This window comes from Passer montanus, unplaced genomic scaffold, assembly GCF_014805655.1.
Source record: "Passer montanus isolate IOZ18808 unplaced genomic scaffold, ASM1480565v1 scaffold48, whole genome shotgun sequence".
Lineage (NCBI taxonomy): Eukaryota > Metazoa > Chordata > Aves > Passeriformes > Passeridae > Passer > Passer montanus.
In genome coordinates, this window is record NW_024369707.1 from 3,830,120 (window position 1) to 3,851,347 (window position 21,228).

The 21,228-nt window shown below is 43.4% G+C and overlaps 1 protein-coding gene across 3 annotated transcripts; it reads left to right on the forward strand.

Annotated features, from left to right (window-relative positions):
• The first annotated feature begins 11,883 nt into the window (after positions 1 to 11,883).
• Positions 11,884 to 20,996, forward strand: LOC120508640 (thiamine transporter 2-like). 3 transcript variants are annotated; one of them, XM_039722447.1, is made up of 5 exons: positions 11,884 to 11,954; positions 14,494 to 14,648; positions 14,983 to 15,792; positions 16,292 to 16,491; positions 18,287 to 20,996. In XM_039722447.1, exons 2-5 carry the CDS (start codon positions 14,499 to 14,501, stop codon positions 18,690 to 18,692), a joined length of 1,566 nt encoding a protein of 521 aa, XP_039578381.1. In that variant the 5' UTR covers positions 11,884 to 11,954; positions 14,494 to 14,498; the 3' UTR covers positions 18,693 to 20,996. The 3 variants fall into 3 exon arrangements, with proteins under 3 accessions (XP_039578381.1, XP_039578382.1, XP_039578380.1); XM_039722448.1 differs by lacking the exon at positions 11,884 to 11,954 and having other exon boundaries at positions 14,288 to 14,648; positions 18,287 to 18,428; positions 19,588 to 20,924; XM_039722446.1 differs by lacking the exon at positions 11,884 to 11,954 and having other exon boundaries at positions 14,288 to 14,648; positions 18,287 to 20,929.
• The last annotated feature ends 232 nt before the right edge of the window (positions 20,997 to 21,228 follow it).

Genomic DNA, 21,228 nt, shown 5'->3' on the forward strand with positions numbered 1-21,228 from the left:
ACAGCTCTAGAGAAACCACCAGGGAGAGGCTCTGTCACCACTCCAAGTACATTGTTTGAGGTGCTACTCAAGGATGGAGCTTTCCCATGCTGTTTAGGGATGTGTGTGAAACTACTGTGATGGCTGCAGGCCATGTCCTGGCCAGCCAGTGCTGACAGGAGCTGCTGCCAGCTCCAGGTGCTTATAGAGTAACCTGAGCTTTAAGTGACTTCTGTTAAGGTAGAGCTCATGGACAGTCATAGACAGTGCATAATTTCATGCCTTCTATCCTTCACAGAGTGCCAGTACCTCTCTCAAAGGGTGATTTGTAGAAATAGAAACAGCTTGAACTCTAGAACAGACTTATTCAGAGAAAGTAATTCTCTATGTAATAGTGAGAACTGAGGGAGTTTCATATGGCTGAGGTATACATGATCAACCTTGCAGTGTGCATGGCATCACATGTACTGGACAGGCTTCTCTGCACAGCCACAGCAACTGGCCAAAGGATGGGGAGGAGGCAACAAAGAACCCATGCCCTAATGAGTGCAGCATTTTGTGTTTTATGGATCATGGTGAAATGCCACAAAAGTTCAAAAAGATCAATGCTCTCAGTATGCAGCTATCTCTGCACTGCTTTAAAGACTATATGTCAGCATTAGGCAATGCCTCAAACTCACTGACTAGAATGGTAGTTTTTTCTTTTACATACAGGTTTCATGGATCCCAAATCTATTCTACCTATACCCAGCTCTGGCATTCCATATGCCATTTCCTAGGCCATGCTGTTATCCAGATGGAGTTGGCCTTGCACCTCATGTCTTCCTCATGACTCTACAGCTCTATTTCTTCTCCACCGAGTGCTCCTTGGACAGAATCTTCTCATCTGAGCTTTGACACTTCCAGCTAAGCCCCAGCAGTTTGGATACCAGGGCGATGACTCTGCTCAGGCAGCGCTCACCCCCTAGGCCTGCCCTGAGGCAGTTTCCATCACACCAGTGGTTCCCACAGCTGACCAGGGCTGGTGACGTGCCTTGTCACAGCTGGACTCATGCTCATTTTAAAAGGTGTTCCTATTATCTCATTTTTTGTTTGATTTAGGAAATTAGGTTAAGATTTAGAACAACAGCCACAAGGAGGGCCCCAGCTTCAGGAGCACTGTCACTTTGTTTGTACTTGGTGTATACAAAGTACCCTCAGTTTATTTGCACAAAGTAGTTAATCCAAAAAGGTTTAATGCAAACAGCTGAAGAAAGCTCTGCTGGTTGTGATATGACACATAGCTGTATCTTATCAGTCTTTACCTTCACAAACCCCTAATGGAAACAGAAGGCAAAAAATATAAAAAAGCAAGAAGGTGCTTATATGTCCCAGGGAAGTGTTTTTCATTATTCCCTGGGAGTGAGGGGACAGTGACTGTTGTCCACCCTGACCCAGCCAGACTTTAAACCTGGTTTCCTCTGGCACCTGCATGACCAAGTGGGGCCTTGTGGGCTGGCCAGGGACTGCCACGCAGCCATGAGGCTGCCAGGCCCTGGGGTAGCCAGTGGCACCTCCAGACCTGTTCCTGGCTCAGTTGTAGGAGCCATATAAATGTGTTTAGTGTCCTAACACTACTGCAGTTCAAAGGCTACAACACTGAGGGGGCCACCAAGTCAAGGGCAGCCATCATTTCCCTTTCCTGGGGCCTGTGTAGGGAGCACTGTATCCAGGTCTCCTCAGAGAGTACAGCCAAAGCATGAGAGGTATCAGCCACAAGCTGTGAAAAGCTAAATTCCAATCAGACATAGAGAAGCCACCTCTCCATAGCAAGGGGGTGAGGCACTGGGACATGTTGCCAGGATGGAAAAGCCTAGTTTGAATACCCTTGCAGATACTCAAGCTGGATGTGGTCTTTACCTGAACATGATCTTAAACTTCGGTTCCTTCCCAAACCACAATCAACCCTAAATTATTTCTTCTGGGTTTTTCACATTTAGCTCTTAGTTTCTTATTTTAGTTCCCTGACTTATTTGTCTTCTTGACTTTGCTGTAAGCTTCTCAGCTTCCCTCCCTCCTGTTGTCCCTCCTCAGATCCCCTCACAACAACTGCAGTCACAGTAAGGCAGAGCAATAAAACACAGACTGACAAAGCCATCATCCTCTCCTTAGCTTCCTCTCCTGTTGTTCCAGGGGCCAGAGAAAGCAGGCTCAAACCCCTCCTGTGTGTAAGAGCAAAGGCAGCCTAGGTGCCAGTGTTGCAGAGCCATCCAGTCAGACCTGTGGAAGAAATGCATTAGGGAAAACAGAACCTTTTCCCTAGTAATACTGGGGAATTGACAGTTCTGAGCAGCTGGGGGGTGTTGAAGAGGAGAGCTGGGGACTCAAACTGCTCTCAGACACCATCTGCAAAGCTACAGCCAGAGGCAACTTTCTCTGCTCACCAAGCTGCTACATCCTGGTAATGTGCTTCCTCTCTTATATCCCAAAGGACTTTTACTCACAGAAATACCTGCTGAAAGTCTGAAGTGCTGAAGAGGACTTCATAGTTCAACCTTGATAAACACCTCCATACAGGGCAAAAAACTGGAGGGGAGGGGATGGGCTTACCACATCATTCTCCCCCTCACAGAAATGCACAGGAGCAGTCTACCTGGTTTCCATGCAAGGGGTAAAATACTTCATGGACTTTTGAAAAGAAAGACAGAGAAGGAATTTTATAATCATTAACCATTTGATTGTTGTCACTTTATGGGCTTAAGTCTAACATTAAAGATGAAAGACTAAATGAACTTGAATGTCAGACACTGTATCTTTACCTGTGCCCTACAATAAGATGAGAAACATACCGCCAGTTGTTAATGAACTAGCAGTTAACAAGTTTCCATGCTTTTCATCCTCACAAAGAGATATTGTTTTATTGCATATTAGTATCTTTTCTGAATTGATGTAAATAAAGTCTTACAGCAATAATGCTGATCATGCAGGAAACACAGAACCAAATGGGGGAAATTCCCTTCTGTAGTTTCCAAAGGTTTAGGACTCCTTTGATAGAGCAAAGTGCATGAGAAGGCAGTAGCCAGCAGGAACATTTCCAAATACGGGGAATTAATTATTGCGAAATCTCTGATGAGTAAATGCATAATAAGTACCAAGCACAAAAGTTCCAGAGGTAACTTGCTCAATACCTCTGGTGCTTTAGAGGCTGTGACTCAATCCAGTGATTTCAGGCAATTCAGTACTTGCATGACTGACAAAAGCTGTTAGCTGAGGAAGAAGTTAATTTTCACTAATTACAGGCTGCACTATGTTACAGACGTAGAAATACCACTGAATGACATTGCTTTGATGCAGTTATGGACAAGATATGTGCCTGTTAGGAGAAATTAACTTCTCATCTATCGAAAGTGCAGATTATGAGGAGTCCTGATGCACCTGCCAGGAACATCCTGGCAGCATCCCAGCACTACTGATTGCTTCCTGCTACCTACATACAGAAGCTGAATATCTAGTGTTCTGAGGGCAGATTTCTCTCTGCAAAGTTAACTCTACTCTGTCTACAGTCCCCTGGGGTGGCTGACCACCTTTTCACAGAAATGGACCTCTCAAATGTGATGCAAAAGCTTATGACTAGAAAGAAGAATGAAAAAAAAATCTTCATTGGATTTGTGTGGCAGGGTTTTGGGTAGGCACTGGTGGTAGATTGTCTGCTAGAATCTTCTCCCATGTCTGGCAGAGCCAATGCCAGCTGCCTCCAAGGAAGGACTCGGTGAACAAGGCTGAGCCTATCACTGACAGTGGTATCATCTCTGGGATAATGTATTTAGGAAGGGGGGAAAAGCCCTGTGCAACTGCAGCCAGAGAGAATAATGAGTATATGGAGGATGGATATACAAAACCACTCTGCAGACCCCAAGTTCATTGCAGAAGGAGGCTCAGGACCTGCTCCAGGTGCCAGAGCAGATTCCCCTGAAGCCCAAAGTGCAGGCTGTGGTGAGGCAGCTGCACCCATGCAGGAGCAGAGATTCACCTGCTGCCCCTGGAGGACCCCACTGCAGAGCAGGTGGATGCCCAAGGGAGGCTGTGGCCCCTTGGGAAACCCACACTGCAGCAGGATCCTGGCAGGACCTGTGGCTCCATGGAGAGAGGAACCCATGCTGGAGGAGGGACATAGTGTGAGGAGTTCTCTCCCTGAGCAGGAGGGAGCAGCAGAGGTTACATGTGATGAAGTGACCAAAACCACCATTTTCATAACCTGAACTGCTGGGTGAAGGAGGTATAGAAAATCAGGAGTAAAATTAAGCACAGGAAGGAGGGAGGTGTGGGGGAGAGATGTTTTAAGTGTTGACATTACCTGTCATTATCCTACCTTGACTGATTGCTAAAAAAATTTATTTCCTCAAGTTGAATCTGTTTTGCCTGTGTTGGCAATTGGTGATTAATCTCTCTATGCCATTGTTTTGGTCTCTGAGCCTTTCCTTATTTACCTCTCCTCTGCCCAGCTGAGGAGTGGAGTGTTAGAGCAGCTTTGGTGAGCACCTGGAATCCAGCCAGGGTCAACACACCTGTCAAAGCAGGAAGCTTTAAAAAAAGTTTAAAGCTGCCTGCCAAGCTGGGCTCTAAGTTACATTATATTGGTTTGGTTACAGCCCTAGTTCTCTTCCAGTTTAAATTTGTTTTTATTTTATTTTTTATTTTATGCCTTCAGGCATAGGAAACACAACAGCAGGAACATTTTAACTAATATATTTCTGATCTTTAAAGTAATCCAGAAGTGTGGATTTTCTGAATAACTTCTGCAAAGATGGGAAAAAAAGAAGGAATCACTTGAAAGGATTTTACACTATCTCCAGCAAGGGACTGAGGATTTGTAATCAGGTTTCTTTTTGTCTGCAAGGGACCACCAAGTGTCATTTCGAGACAAAAAGAAACCTGATTACAAAAAGTAGCAATGTGATTGATTAATTAATGATATAATTAAATTAATGTAATGAAAGGATACTACAGACATTAGACACAGATGTGTTTAACATCCCAAAAACTACGCCAAGAAAAGCTATCAGCAGCTTTTCAGCATGAGAGTGATCATACAACCATGCTGAGACTGAGCCTGACCCTCACCACTTCTACACAAGTCAGTGCTTCTTCACTGCTTCAGTTTGGCTGAGAATTTCCCCAAGATGCATAGATCCCAAAGAAGATTTAGAAAAGGAAAATTGCTGGAGCCAAAATCCACAGCCTGAACATGAAAATGCCTTCCAATACTGCTAAAATAAGAGCTTGCAGTTTAAAAATTTTTAATTCAGAAAGAGGAGAAAAAGATAGTATGCCTTGGCAATTATGAAGGATAAATATGTGACATTTTCTTAATCTTGAAAGTACAATACAAGAATAGAAATAGGGAAGAAGAAAATCTGTGACTTAAAATTTTCATTAAAATGTAGTTTTAGGTTGCCTGAAAGTGTTCATTAATTCAATTGAAACATGGTTTTGTATAAAATTAAAAGAGAACTATTAAGAATATGGGAAGCTGCTTTTTTTGTTTTCTGTTTGCTTCCTCAGGAAGACCTAAGACAAATAATCCAAACCTTAAAAAGAAAAGAGAAAAAATAACTAAACAACATGAAATAGTAAAGTTTTAATTTGACCAAGAGAACTCAGAAGGTTTTACTAAGTCATACTTGACATATAGAATCACATAGAATATATCATATAGATATATAGAATATCTATAGAATCTAGATATTCATATCGTATAGCTATATCATATCATGTAGAAGATGCGATTACTTGGACTACTTAGCACATTGTTAACAGAGCCAGAATTTTGGCATGTGTTACGGGAAGAGCAGCTTAAAAGTACCCAGCAATACCTGTTTATTTGGGCTTGCCAAACAAAAACCAATCAAGATTGTTTTAAATAGCTGCTGTGTCACGAAGGCTGGCAGAGCAGCTGTGGACACAGGCCCTCTCAAGACAAGTGCTGCAATCACTGCAGCTTTTCAGCACTCCATAGTTGCGTTATAGGGACTTTCCTGTGAGGAGCTTTAAACCACAGTTGCCCAAATCAGCTGCCTTGGACTTCCCTCTTTTCAAGAGGTCTGCTCTTTTCCCAAAGAAACCACACCATCACATCCCTTCCATCCTGACTCTTACAGGTTCTTTTGCATAACACCGCTGAGATCACTGACTTTTTAACCTTCCTATACCCCTTTTTTGAACCTTGGTTATCACCTCTTGATTTCTGCAAGGGGCATTTGGAGGCCCTAGGAAGAGCAGCCTTGCCCTAGCTCCTGTGAAGGAAGCCATCTGCCAGGGTAATTTTTCCTCTCTTGCTGCAGGGTTCCCTTGGCTGCTTCAAGCCTTCTCTTTCCTGTCCCCATTTTCAGAGTCTTTTGTGCTTATTGCCAGTCCAGACAACTGCAGCCAGCCCCAAAAGTGCCTGTGGGTTGGGCTCTTGGCTAGGGCTTTGAGGAGGGTGCTGTGTCCAAGCACTCAAGCCTGCTCACAATCAGTTTACTCCTGTAAACAAGGCAAGAACCAGAGACAGAAAAACTGTTTTAAGCAAGTAAAGATGTTTTAAGTCAAGTAATCTGGGCTTGACAGAAATCTACTATTCCAAAGTGACCTGTATTTTACAAGAACTTCTCCTCGAGTAAGTAGGCTCAGCCTTCCTCAGATCAAAGACTGGTCCTTTTTCTCTTTGTGTTTGTACCTGACCTAGGACATGGAGGCATTTGGCAACCAGGGCCAGAGCCCCAGGGTACAACATATACTGTAACTAATTTGCCTTAGAAAGAATTGACAGGAAGGTGAAGGCACATGGAGAAAAAACTTGGATCACATTTAAAAAAAAAATTCTTCATGGAAGGGATAAAACCTAACACACTGTTGATGAAAAAAACAAACAACAAACAAAAACAATACCCCTAAAGTCTTTAATAACTATGATCAAAACTCTTTGGACCTGGCAAGAAATCAAGGTATTAGAAGAACTCAGGACATTTTAAGTGCAAGAATTCTTACATTTAAGCAAACACGAGCACTATAGTGGACTTATTTTAAGTCTATTCCAGCTGACATTAGAGTTGTAGCATTAAATGAAGCAGCCAGCTTGTTATGACCGCTTATGAAAATGTGACAAATGCTCTTCCAGCACGACTTTACACTACTTGGGCTGTTGCAATGATTCAAAGTCTCCCATGGTGTCTGTAATGAGGTGCACCTTGAGGATAAAAAAATGTAGAGCGGATATGCTGAGCTGAAACTTCCTACACACACAGGTTGTGCAAACATGAATTTGCATCTCTGAAACGAGATATCCGTCTGTGACAACAGGACAATATCTGCCACTAGTGGGAGGCCTGTGGAATAAGTCTACAGGGGAACACGCCCTGGAAAGTGCTCTTTCAACACGGAAAGTGCCTTAGAAATCCCTTCAGGTTCTTCCTCTCATTTCTCTCTGGCAAAGCACAATGAGTGAGCATGAGTCACTACAAGTATTAACCATTTCAGATGAGATTTCTTTGACGTATATATCACTTCCCTTTTGTTAATTAACTGGAGATTTTAAAGTAGGCCATCCAAGAAAGACTAAAGCACAGGTATTTAACTGGATTGTATGCCATTGTTACAAAAACTACAAATAAAATGTTAAAGTCACCAGGCCAAATCATCAAGTAGCAAACTTGGAGATAGGGGAGATGTTTTGGTGCTGGAATAAGCATCCTACATACATCTATTTCTAACTGTAGTTGGAAATTCTAAAGATGAAGCTTAATAGTCTTTTATATTCTTCCTCATCTCCTAAAAGCAATGCTTTTTTGCTCATTTTTGTTACCATATGTCACTTTTTTCTCACCAGAATCATCTTTCCCCATTTCACTGAGAAACAAAAACCTGCTGTTCTTCATTTAAATCCTGATGGCTTCTATGCCATTAGAAGAGCTGACAGACAGTGTAGGGGACAGAGGGACACCAGAGCCCAGTGCACTCAGCCACAGTCAGCACTTGCACAAAAGTCAGCTGCAAACCTATAGCAGTGACCTCATAATATTTTATTAGAAAGGAAAATCCTCAGAGAATTCCACTGACAAAGGAGTGGTTCCTGTCCTCCATTGATGAACCAGAAGAAAAATATAAGGAAAACTAAAAGACCTGCTTAAGGTATCACCTGTTCTTCTGTAGGTGTTTCTGTTCTGCTGTCTTTAAATGCAACAGGAAGGTTTTTTCCACCTTCCAGCACCTCACTGCTTTGCATGCCTCAGTTGGGAGAGCAGAGTGTGCTTTGTGCCACTAACAGTGAGAAAGTAAAAGCTTGTCCTCAGAGAGTGGAAAACACCTTTATTTGCTAACCTCCCAAGATCTGTGAGAGATTTTTGCAAGAGGCACAGAGCAAACCAGAGAGCTGCAATGTAGGGCACTGCCATGCAAATAAAGATACCTGTAAAGCCTTGGCAATGCTTCCAAAGGGACACCCACTGTAGCTGGATGTTCCTTGCCCAGCCTCTCACAACTGCATTAGTGATCTCTCACCTACAGTGAATTCAGCAACTAACCTGTAGCCAAAAGGAGACAAACCAGCCAGTGACCTATATTGCAGAAAGGTAATGCAACCTAACTTTCCCTGGCCAATAAAAGGAGATTAAGAGGGTAAATACCTTCCAACCAGCACTTGCTCAGACTTCATTGTTTACAAAAGGGACATAAAGCATGGCCAAGGTAGGTTCAACCAGTCTTTATAAACTCATCACAGGACTTCTATGTGCTCCAAACCTTGTTGGTAGCACATTATAACAAGAGGTCCAGGTCTTGTTTGTGCCCAAGTGTGCCAACACAAAAATGCTGCGTGGAAGAAAAAAGAATTAGACCGTCTCAAAATGTCTCAGGGTGATGATTAATGGCACAGCTGTTTGTTCCAGCTGCTGTTTGTCCTGCACTGCTACCAGCAGCCACTGCCCTGGCATGGTGCCAGTGCCAATGGGCACTCCAGTGACAAGAGTTAAGAAGAGTGAATAGATAAAAAGGGTAGGCATTATCCTTAGGTAAGGTACAGCATAGTAAAAAATAGCCTTACAGCATTACTTTTTAGTAAGGAAGCAGCTGTAAGTGTACATTTAAACCAAGTACCTGAAACATTAGTTTGGTTGAATGCATTTCCTAACCTACCCCTTGGAGTAATGCCCTTAGTACCTTCTATCTAAATATCCCAAAGTAGACTTTGCACATTCACTTCTGTGTCTCAGATGAAAAGCACCTGAACCCAGGATGTGAATGTGTTGCCACTTTAGGAACCCAGGGCAAGATTCAGCTGAGAAGCAAGTCATGGAAACTCTCACCCACACACTGTGGGATTCAGGGCTAGGCTGCAGGGAGAAGCTCATTGCAAAGTGAGCACATAGTACATGAGAAAAGATAAAGATCTGCTGATCTGTAAGACAGAAAGTGAATTTGTCCTGTCAATACTCCTGGGCCTGAGAAATCTAACAAAAATACACTTTATTATTTATAACTGCCATCAGAACTTTTCTGTGCATGGGCGGTAATTTGCCACAAATGGAGAAAAATCTTCAGTATTAGCCACAGAAAATTTTCTTTACTCCCTTCCTTTAGAGAGCAAAGTACACATTCTTCAAATGGAATAAGCCATCAGTTTGATTTGAAGAAGCCTCTTTGAGTTGGGCAGGTGTCAAGAAGCAGATGTGATGTGTGAGCTGACAGTCAGTGCCCAGCCAGACAGAGACACCTCACGCTGCCCACATGAGCCTTTCAGCCTTGGTGCCGTCCTGTGAAGCACCAGAGATAATAGCAGGATTGAGTCCAAGGGGCAGCAGAGGCAGGAGACAGTATCAGGATGACAGAGGTTTTCAGTCTTGTTCTTTTACTGCCTTTCTTCCCCTCCCTGAATTTTCTATCTCCTTGATTCATTAATGACCATATTATATTAACTCTTCAGGATACTCTACTACCATAACACTCACCTTTGCTCCACTCTTACAGAATCTCCCCTTTCCCAAGTGAACAGAATTGGGATGTCAGCTAGAAACAGATCACCCAGCCCACCCTCCAAGAACAACAATTCTGCATCTGTCTACTCTTGGTGAAAAGAGTGTAGTTCCCTTCAAATCCAATAGCCAAGCTCTGCTGCAGGCAGCTTATGGCATAGGGCTCAAGTTGACCAAAAACTTGCATAAACTCATCACAATTTTACACTTGGCATTCAGAAGTGAATCAGTGAAAAAGCATGAGATTTTAACTACAAACAAGATGGGTTGAAGACTATGGGAAAGAAGAGATAATAAAGGATAAAGGAGGATCTGAAAGCAGGGAAACCAAACATCAATGCCTGGAAGTTACTTAAATCATTCTTTCTCATTATTGCATTACAGGAAAAACAGAGTTTTGCAGTTTTTCTCAGTGTCAAGAAATTTGAGTTGGATTCTGCAGTAAGTCAATGCAAACCCCAAGTAACTCTGTTTGCCTCAGGAGTTCCCTGCATTTCAGTAAGAGTTCGTGAGAATAAAACCAAACGCAGGTAGGCTCAGTGTTCTCTCAGAGGAGCTGTCACCTCCTGTAGCTACAGGGTCAATGGAACAGGAAGAACCAAGATAGCTCTGGAATCAGTGTCAGCAGTGACTGATGGCTGGGAAAGAGCCCAAAGGAATGATTACATTCCTTCCATGCGTTAGTTTCACACACACTGCAGATGCTGCCAGCATGTGAGGAGTGTCTGATGATGCACCATGAGTCACATGGGTCAGCTGGAGATAGTCCTGTGAGGAGCAGGGAGTGGAACATGATGATCCCTATGGCTCCCTCCCAGCTCTAGGTGGTTTATGACTTCAGAAGTGCACAGCACTTTCCCAGGCAGGAGGAGATGGTTTCATGGACAAAGTCCAACAAACAGGTTGTAAAGGCAAGAGGCAGGGACGGCCCCTCTAACATCACTAATTCTGCAATATTGGATTGTTGAGAGGCAGAAAACAAAGGCTGCAAAATCTGGCCAAGAGTGAAGACAAAGGTGGCTGATCTGAGACACTTCTCTGACCCAGCAAGGAATGTCATACCTTTTTCATATTCATGTACATGTCTATAAAGTTACAGTTCCGTTTTACTGTGTGTGAACCAAGATGCTGCCTTCCTCTGGTTGGATAATTCACTGTTATTTACAAATATTCACATATTTTCCTACTGTATCAGTCATATTCCTAAATGATTATTACATCACTCATTCCAGACCTACATGCTGTGAGACCAGGGTGGGAGTGGATCTAAATTTGTGTAACTACTTTTTGTGAAAATCTGTACATTTCACAGAGTATACTCCGCTGTTATGAGTCCCACAGATCTTCTGAAGCTGGCCATAGGGCAGCTATCCCCATCTTCTGCAGCACTGTAGGAACCTGTCAAAGCAAAAAAAATCTGACAAATTTGCCAGCAAATAATTCAAGAGGAAGAAGAGCAGGGTGTTTTACTTTTTACCTTTTAAATTTTTCAGCATACTTTAAAACCCCATTTGAGTGGTGTGGATACCTTCCAATCTTAGAGCAGTGGTATTTGCTCACCCTCACCTCTGCAACTACCCACACACAGCTACTGCTCCCTCTTTAATATAGGACAGTTTGAGGCACAGATGGCTCCCAAGCCACATATCCTGTCAAATAGACCCAAAATCTTTGGGAAAAGAACTTCCTCTATTGATTTTGTGCCAGTCAGGCACTAAACTGTAGTTTGGGGCTTGATTCACTGCTGCCTTGGGGCAAAGACAGGCCAGGATTATCTGGCTGCTCCTTTAAGGGTGCTGAAAGAAAGCCAGCTGGAGGCCTTTCCAAAGGAGGTGTCAGAGCAAGCTGTAACACCAGAAGAACAGGAAAAGCACAAAACCCAAACAGAGTCCAGTAGCTGCAATACACACAGGACAGCCAGAAGTGAGACTGGGAGTACTAAAAGGAGGCTTTTCCCTTGGAAGTAAGAAAGGAAGAGCTCCAGCACAGAAGGTATGATTATATATGAACTTTAGAAATATGAAATCCTGCAATGACAAGGGAAAGTGGGTGGAAAGAAGAGAGCAATCCAATGGGGAGCTGGGGGACTGTGTTAGGCTGTGTGTAGAAGAGCTGACAGCTCTGGCACCAAGAATTGCTGAAGGAAAAAAGAAACAGAGGATTGTTTTGTTGTAGAACAACACCACAGTGTCCTAAAATCTCTTCAAAGTGAAAAAACCCCTAGATTTATAAAAGACAGATTGACCACATGGGATGACTGAACCAGGAACAAATTGGATCCTTCCCCCTCAAGCAGCAAGGCAGAGCTCTGCTTGTCAGAGGTTTGTGGTTACGGATGCAGAAAGGAGGGCTTCTACAGCTGGAGGGGGCTTCACCAGGGGCTGGGGTGTGAGTGGAACCCAAACCCCAGGGCAGGTGAGGTGACACCATCTCCAACGCCCCAAGGGCAGAGTGGGCTGCCCCTGAGAGCCTTCTGCCCCTCCCAGCTCAGCACCCATGACAGTATTTTTTCTGCACAGCTCCTTGTATCAAGTGGGAAACTTCTCACCTGACTTCACCTACCAGCCTAACACTGGCAGCTCAAAGAGCAGAAGTGCAGATTGGAGGTACAGGTGTAGCCCAAAACCCTAAACAGTGCACAGCTGGCACGGTAGGGATGCAGTGACCAGGACACACCTGAAGTTCTGTGTACAGCTGAAACCATGAACTCCTGCACAGGATGGCAAAGCTCTGCCACCCAGGGGCAGCATCCCAGGGCAGCACAAGCAGCCTGTGAGCTCTGCAGAGGCAGCAGCTGCCCCACTCACCTCCCAAGGTGGGTGTGACATTTTGACAGGCTACATGAGACTTGCTGCCCCTGTGTCACACAGCCTGCTAGGGGTGAGCAAACAGGGCAAGACCTCAAACAGACCAGAGCAGAGAATCTAGGCTGGAAAGGGAAAAATATGCCCTGGCTACTGACTTGTACAAATGCTTCTCATTACAGTGCTAGAGATGCTCTCCACCCCACTCTTCTTTCTCAGAATCTCATGAAGCATTCCCATGGCACTGAGGTGCCATATGGCTTTAATGATTACCACTTGGGAGGAGAGCCAGGGGATGTTATGGTGACTCAGTGAGCACGACCCTGGGCAGGGCCCAAACTGGTTCTGTCAAATCCACGTTTGCAGCAGACTGATGTTCCAACAGCCGGGAGGAAGGAGGGGCAGGAATGCTTCCTTCCTGGAGCGCTCAGTGCCTCTCAGTCCTCCCCAGCTGGTTTGCCTTGCTGGGGCCACCTTGCCATCTAGTGGTTCACACTGCAGAGCTGCACAGAGCTGGGATCGTTTCTGCTGCAATCCTGTAATGCCCATGCTTTCGGCCCTTATGCACCAAAGGAAATAATTCCAGTTCCCCTGGATTTGCACCCATTTCTTAGCGTGTCAGGCTGCCAGTAAAATGTGCTGTCATAGCATGGAGTTAGAAAAGAAGATGCATAATGCCTACTGCCCTGTACATATCACATCCTACAAAAAAGGATCCTCTGCCCATCCAGTCTGGAGGGATATACTCATTAGGACATGACTGCTTTGGGCTGAATAGACCTTCCTTCAGCTTTTACCAAAAAAGTTTGTGAAAAAACACGACTTCATTTTTAAGCTCCCGCCAGCTCCTCTACTTATTTTTATAAGATTTGTTTTTTGCCCAAAAAGAAAGAGTTATCAGGAGGGAAGTAGATAAAAGTCAAAAGCACAGTGATAGAAATCCCGTCTGCTAATATGCAAAGTCCAAAGAGCTCCAAAAGACAAACTGCACACATTAAGATTCTTGACATTGCCTATACTAACATGAATATGGATATTAACTTACTGTCTATTTCCTTTGCATGTCCCCATTACATCCATTTTGACTTTTGTTTGGGCTGTCCAGCAGAGTTGCAAATTTTAATTTATTCCATCACCTCACCTAGTGACAAGAACAAAAATACCTGCTTCATTTCATTTCAGCATGAACTGTTAACCTTCTGTGGCCACTTTTATAGATGGAAAATATGATGTCTGTATCCAAAATGGACTTTTTATGCAGATAATTCCAGATGAGAGTCTAGCTTAGTATCCTTCCTTTATTTCTTAGCAGCTCCATCTGCTAGGCTCCAGAGTTATCTTTGTCATTCAGCAAGGTGCTTGGCTGTGATCAGTCACAGTGTCAAGGGAAATCTCAGTGCTCAGCTGACTTCAGCCACTTCCATTTAGAAAGGCTTTTCCTGTGTTTATCTTGGACAGGGCAGATGGAATGACAGGGTAGTTTGTCTCCCAGTTAAGGATCTTCCAATTCATTTTTTATGCAACTTCTACAAAGAGAGCAGCAGACAAAGGTAAGGAATAGCTGTTCACTTTAACATTATAAATAAAAAATATTTTGAACTGTCAACCTCTAAAGAATACTACTTGCCATTAATTACCAAAAAAATGAAAATCAAGTACAAGATCTCTTTGCACTTGCATGGGCAGTATCATTATTCTAACAAACTTTATCCTCGGCTTTGCTGCAGAGGCCATGGGCTGCTGGAAGCAAGAGAAAACCAACACCTGGGCTTTTCCCACCCTGATCCTCTGCCTCTATGGATTCTTCTACATGATGAAACCATCAGAACCTTTCCTAACACCCTATCTAACAGGACCAGATAAAAACCTGACCATAGATGAGGTATGATTTTATTCTATGATTTCTTCTAACTGAAGTAGTGAAAATAGAAAGGGAAAACACTGTTTAAATTTTTTTTTAAAAGATGAAAAGAAAAAAAAAGCACAAATTTAACTAGCTGTGACAGGTTACAATTTGCAGTAGACTGCATAAATAAAAGATCCATTTAACGGATCTAAGATACATTGGCCTGCCCAACAGTCCCATGCTGATTCAATATGGTTATATATTTTATTAATTCCTTCAGAGAAAAAACTTCCCTCTACAATACCATTTAAAATACATGAACTTCCTTTCCTCAGCAATAAGAACACTGACATTTTCTCTTCTGTTCCAGGTTACCAACCAGATTCTGCCAGTCTGGACATACTCCTACCTCGCTCTCCTTTTCCCAGTGTTCCTGCTCACAGACTACGTGCGCTACAAGCCCGTCCTCCTCCTGCAGGGCATCAGCCTCATCGTCACGTGGCTCCTGCTGCTCTTTGCACATGGAGTGCTGGCCATGCAGCTGGTGGAATTCTTCTATGGCATGGTCACAGCCACCGAGGTGGCCTATTACGCCTACATCTACAGCGTGGTCAGCACCCAGCACTACCAGAGGGTCACCAGCTACTGCAGGAGTGTCACTCTGGTGGCAGCCACCGTGGCCGCCGTGCTGGGACAGCTGCTGGTGTCCCTAGCAGGCGTGTCCTACTTCCACCTCAACGCCATCACCTTGGCTTCCGTGTCCCTGGCGTTCCTGTGCGCCTTCTTCCTGCCCATGCCCCAGAGGAGCATGTTCTTCCACAGGAAAGACGCCCCCGAGCCTGTGCCAGGGCCTGCCAAGGGGCTGCCTGTGAGTGCTGCCCGCAGGCCCTCCAGCTGCCAAGAGGAAAGGAGCCCTGATCCTGCTGCCAGGGCCGCGGGCCCCCAGCCCCAGGCTGGCAATGCCGGGCCCCTGCGGCACATGCTGAGCGTGCTGCTGCAGCTGGGCAGGGACCTGAGGCAATGCTACGGCTCCCGCCAGCTCCTCTACTGGTCCCTGTGGTGGGCTCTGGCCACGGCCGGCTTCAACCAGGTGCTGAATTATGTCCAGGTGCTGTGGGACTTCCGGGCCCCCTCGCACAGCTCCGCCGTGTACAACGGAGCTGTCGAAGCAATAGCAACGTTCTAGGAGGCCCACAGAAGAAAACCTATCCTTTCTTGTTCCTTGGATATACTTCCTTGATACCTCAAAACTCACTTTTTGGACAGCTTACCCCCTCTTTGAGGTGCACAGAGCTAAACTATTCAATAGAAGGTTCACTAGCCTAGCTAGGAGAAGGTGGAAAAATTTCCTTCTTGAACTCCAAACCTAATTGTTCCTAATTATCTCCCCAGAGATCCATGCTGTGCACAGACACCTAAATAATGAATCCTCCTACATTACAGTGTATCCTGTGAAGTGGAATAAAACACTAAGAACAGAATGGCAGAGACTTGATATATGCAGTTGTCTTAAAATGACCAGTCATCTGCACAGCTGGAGAAGTCATCAGAAATGCTTTTAAACTTCGGACTACTGTGCTTCATTATTCATCATTGCCTTTCAGCATGTGAGCGTGGCAGGACTTGGTCTACAGGCTGTGGAGCACATGCAATATTTACACTTGTTTTTTTTTTCTCTTTTTCTAGGCTCAGTAACATCTTTCCTAGTACAATATGTGAAGATTAACTGGGACCATTTTGGAGAACTGGCTTTAGGGATCTTCTCTGCAATAGATGCTGGTTGTCTGTTTCTCATGCACTTCTCTACCAGCATCTGGGCATGTTATGCTGGATATCTCATTTTCAAGGCATGCTATGTGCTCCTTCTGACAATAGCAACGTAAGTACAAAACATCACAATGCTGCCATCATGCACAGACTACTGACCCTACTTTGAGTTTGCTTTGGGCATCCTTTTCCTCAGAGGTGGATTACCTAAGGCTTGACATAACTGTTTAGGTAAGGACAAGAACACTTAAATGTTTGGTTATGTTGTTTTCATTCTTCCAAACAACAAGGAAAGAAAAATTGTCAAAAGGACATAGAACATTTACCTAAGCAGAAATTAAACAAGGCACAAAGTAATGTTATTACTAAAGGCAATGGTAACTGCAAATGTAGAAGCCATTTTCCTCCTTCCTGGCATGAAAGATGCAAAGTGAACAATAGGGACAAGCATACTTTGACAGCCATCCTTTAGGATCACCATATGCCTAGACCCCCTACTGATCAACCTTTTAGCATGCCATGAACTGTATGAATGCAGGAAAAGATTCCACATAAAGTGTTCCCCAACATAATTTTATACATATAATCATTAATGATATTAAGATGTAAAGGAATAAAAGGGAACATAGGACATATAAAGTCAGATGAGATCTCATAGGAGACCAAGCTATTCTGTTGACAGAAATAGAAATGTATAAATAATATTAACAACAAATATTTTATCCCGTGTAATAAATATAAAATGTTATTGCTCCAGTCATTTTCTTGCTTGGAATGTCTTTAGATACACCACACTATTTCATTAACAAAAATACTGGATGCATTTTGTGTCAAACTCCAAAATTAATCAGATACCATTTAAAAAAGTTGCTAACATTATAATGCATGGCACGGTTATGCCTATCTTGAAGGAAGCCAAGTGAGATCTTACTTGTCATTTTGGTAGATTGTTATTACAATATAGTTAATTACACCTGGGCTATTTCAATATATTCTAAAAAAACCCAACAAAGTGAAATCTTGCAAAAAACTCGCAAGCTAAAGTCATTGAAAATGAGTCCTGAAGGAATAACACTCTTTTGATTGTATAGAAACTTTGCAGGTATATATTGCAAAGAAAGATATTTTGATTATTGTCATAAAAGATGTTGCAAATAAAAATCTACAGACTCTTGACAGAAATAAGGAGCATGTTACCTCCACTGTCAAATCACAAAGCAAAATGTGACTCATCACCATGGAAAGCTTGGTTAGAGGATACCCAGGGTGACCTCCCAGCCAGGGCAGAACTGCTGCCAGTGCCAGAGCAAGTCACAGCTTTGCCTGGTCTCTCAGAGCTTCCAGCCATGGACTCTTTACAGCCTGGCACAGTCTGTGCAGGCAGAGAAGGAACAAAGGGGAAGGGTACAGAGAACTGACCCAGGTCTCTGAAAGCTTCCAGCCATAGACTCTTTACAGCCTTCACTTCGCCTGCATAGTCTGTGCAGGCAGAGAAGGAACAAAGGGGAAGGGTACAGAGAACTGACATTCTACCTGATCATCTGAAAGCAGAGGTTAGAAAAGAAGCCATGCAGTTCAAAAAACCACTAAAATACACTATGGTACCCCAGACTTTTTTTTTTTTTTTAGCCATGCAGTTCAAAAAAACCACTGAAATACACTATGGTACCAAATTTTTTTTTTTTTTTTTTAGAGAAAGCAAGGAAGCAAACAAACAAATGAAGCACCATTTCCTCGGTCCTTGATGCATCATCTCCATGAATCATTTTCTGAAGCAAATAAACAAATGAAGCACCATTTCCTCTGTCCTTGATGCATCATCTCCATGAATCATTTTCTCTTCATCCACTGCTAGACAGCAATAACTTTCCCAGTGGGAAGTGACTGACCTGCCAGTTTCCCGTTAGGTTCCAGATCGCCGTCAATCTGAGCATGGAGCGCTATGCCCTGATGTTTGGATTCAACAACTTCATTGCCCTGCTGATCCAGACCATTCTCACAATAGTTGTTGTAGATTCAAGAGGCCTGGGACTGGACATAGTGACTCAAGTAAGTGCAGTTACCTTACTTCCTATTTACTGCTCAGCCAAGTCATCTTCAAAACTCCTATGCCAAAAGACAACTTCATTATCTTTCTTCTATAGAAATCCAGACATCTTGTTCTCCACTTGTCAGTCTTCATCACTATTTGTCATCACTCTTCCCTTTTGCCTTTTAATGCATTTAGGATTACAGATGCTGGTCTGTTATTTTTCAAAGGGAGAGACACCAGAACATAACAGGCCCCGCTATCCAACCAGTTTTAGTAGTTAATAAGACACCATCCTCTCTTCCCAAAAGCTCAGACTGGTTTTGTCAGATGCAGAATGAGTGTTCAGGACTATGAGGCACAGTCTGGATTATTTGAGTTATTTTAGCTCAAGTAACTTCTGATTCCAGCTCAGGAGCAAACCTGGTCTGTATCTCAACATGTACAATAGAGTCTTCTGCCCACAGCTTGGGCATTTCTTTTGGGATGGGACATCCTATCTCACAACTGTGTCCCTAACTTCAACCCAGTGTCACTCATGTTGAAGTCAACTGAAACCTACTGACTTCTGCATTTCCCTCAGATGGGCTCTCAGCTGGGGCAGCTTTCTGCTCTAATGGGTCTGAAGACTAAAGCTGTTCACACTCTGCACAGAGAAGGCAAAAGTGACTTTCAAAGAGTAAAGATCGAATCAAACATTAAATCTTTAAAATTAAAGACAGGAATATGTAGGACTTCATAAATACCTTGCCACTGTTGTTGGAAATACTGATATAAAATCACAGTGTGTTTACTGAAACCATTGTGGTGACAGTTATTGAAACATGCAAAAGCAAAACAAGGATGAACTCAGGTTCTTCATGTAGATTATTCATGACTGTTTGGGTAATGAAGGTACTTCTACATTTTGCATTAATAGAAAAAAATATCCTGTTCTTATCTCTCTCCCTGTCTGATGTTTATTAAGAGCATGAGGAATGGGAGAAAGGGGCAGTTCTTCATTTCACAGTTATCTGCTATATACTTGAAAAGTTGAAATTTTGCTTAATCACAAAGCAAAAACTCAAGTGTAGAGAAACTGCCAGAAGAAAATCAGAGCGACTGTCATCTTCAGAAGAAGCAGCATTTCTCTAATGTGTTTTTCATTAATTGTTCTGCCTTTTTCTCCTCCTCTCCCAGTTTTTAATTTATGGCAGCTACTTCGCAGTCATACATGGGATTTTCATGATCAGAAGCATTTGTGTGCTGGTCTCATGCAAATGCCAAAGGAAAATAGTGAGATCTTGCACAGAGCAGCTGAACCAGGCTGAGCACGAGTCAAGAGAGCAGATTGTCACAAGCTACATGACACGGCTGTAGGAGGCAGGCAGGCTGGAGAAGGGCTTCTCCTGGGAGAAGGGCTCCCAGCAGGGAAGAAGAGCAGCATGCAGGGAACAGCAGTGCAAGAAGAACATTCAACTCAGCCCTGAAAAGCTACGCTGAATCATTCCAGCACTTCAGCACAACATATGCCAGCAGAGAGCTCACCAGAATGGCACTGTGCCAAGAATAAAGGATAAGTTGCTTTAGATTCTTATTTACATGCATATAAATAGCTTAAGGGCAGTAATTTATACACAGAATCAAAGCAACCACCTTTGCATCCCCCCGTGCACGATGGCAGAGAGCAGAGTTCACCCTGCCTTGCTCATTGTAGCTCCTGAATGTGGTGCTGGCAAAGCTGCTTCTGTCACATTTGCTGATGTAGTGGCTGAGGGTGTGACTCCCCTTTGCACAGCCCTTGTTCTGAACCAAGGAAGAAAAGATCACATTTGCATCATTCTATTCTTTCATATCCAGTACAGGCAGATGGGGGACAGGCTCCTCCTGTCTCATCCCACAGCTCAGTGCACACAGGCTGCAAAAAGCTGGGCTTGCACAACCTGTCCTGGGAGCTTCACTGCAACACTGCTACATCACAGTTCTTGCTTGGCCCACATTTGAGAGCTACAAACACTGTGCTGACTTCACAGCAACCTCTGCCGAGAAGGGAATAACTTCAGAGTCCAAGCAAAAGGCAAGAGCACCACTCCTTTGCTTGTGCTTCCAGTAAAATTAAATTCAGGACTAACTGTCTTCCTTTTTCAGCAGGAAAAGAAATAGCATGAAGGGGCTTATGTAGCACAGACTAAAACCAGAGAAGGACATTGTGGAGAAATTTAGCTGATTCCACAGAGGAAAATTCCAGATTAAAAGGAATATCCAAGAAGATTTATAACTGAAACAAACAGCAAGCATCATGTGTGCTTTTGAGTGCCAAGTGAGGGAGGTTCACTGATCTTGGCCAAGAATTTGGCAGGATCAGCCAAACTCAGTTTGTCAAGAAACTCCAAGTCCTACAGCTAATTTTGTCCAAAAGACAGTCCAGGAGAAGAAAAAAGACTAGAAAAGAGTTTGCATAGTGAATGTCTAATTTAATATGAACTATATCCATATGCTGAAGTTATTTCCGTACCACTGTTTGCTTCTAGCTTCCAATATCTACATCTAACTAATAAAAACTACATAGCATTTACAGAATATTTTTCTTGTAGAGACACAAACTATCATTTTTACAGACATAACAGCTTTTCATACCACTGTCACACACTGCAACTTCACAAAGCGCCCAGAGGCAAGGGCAGGCAGGACAGAAGCAATTTGTTTCAAGTCACATGAAGAATCAGTAGGCTCTGGCAAAATGAACCTGGCTAATTTTTTAGGCCTTTTGTTTACTCCTGTGCATTGTGGGTACATTGTTGTAAACTGGCTCTAAGCAGAACAGTTTAACCAATGCAGCCA

Excerpts from the sequence above, each read along its gene's own strand:
- LOC120508640 (XM_039722446.1), top strand. The coding sequence starts at position 14,445 with ATGGGCAGTATCATTATTCTAACAAACTTTATCCTCGGCTTTGCTGCA. Across the intron at positions 14,649-14,982 it reads AAAACCTGACCATAGATGAG|GTTACCAACCAGATTCTGCC; the intron begins GTATGATTTTAT and ends CTTCTGTTCCAG. Across the intron at positions 15,793-16,291 it reads CTGTCGAAGCAATAGCAACG|TTTCTAGGCTCAGTAACATC; the intron begins TTCTAGGAGGCC and ends TTTTTTTCTCTT.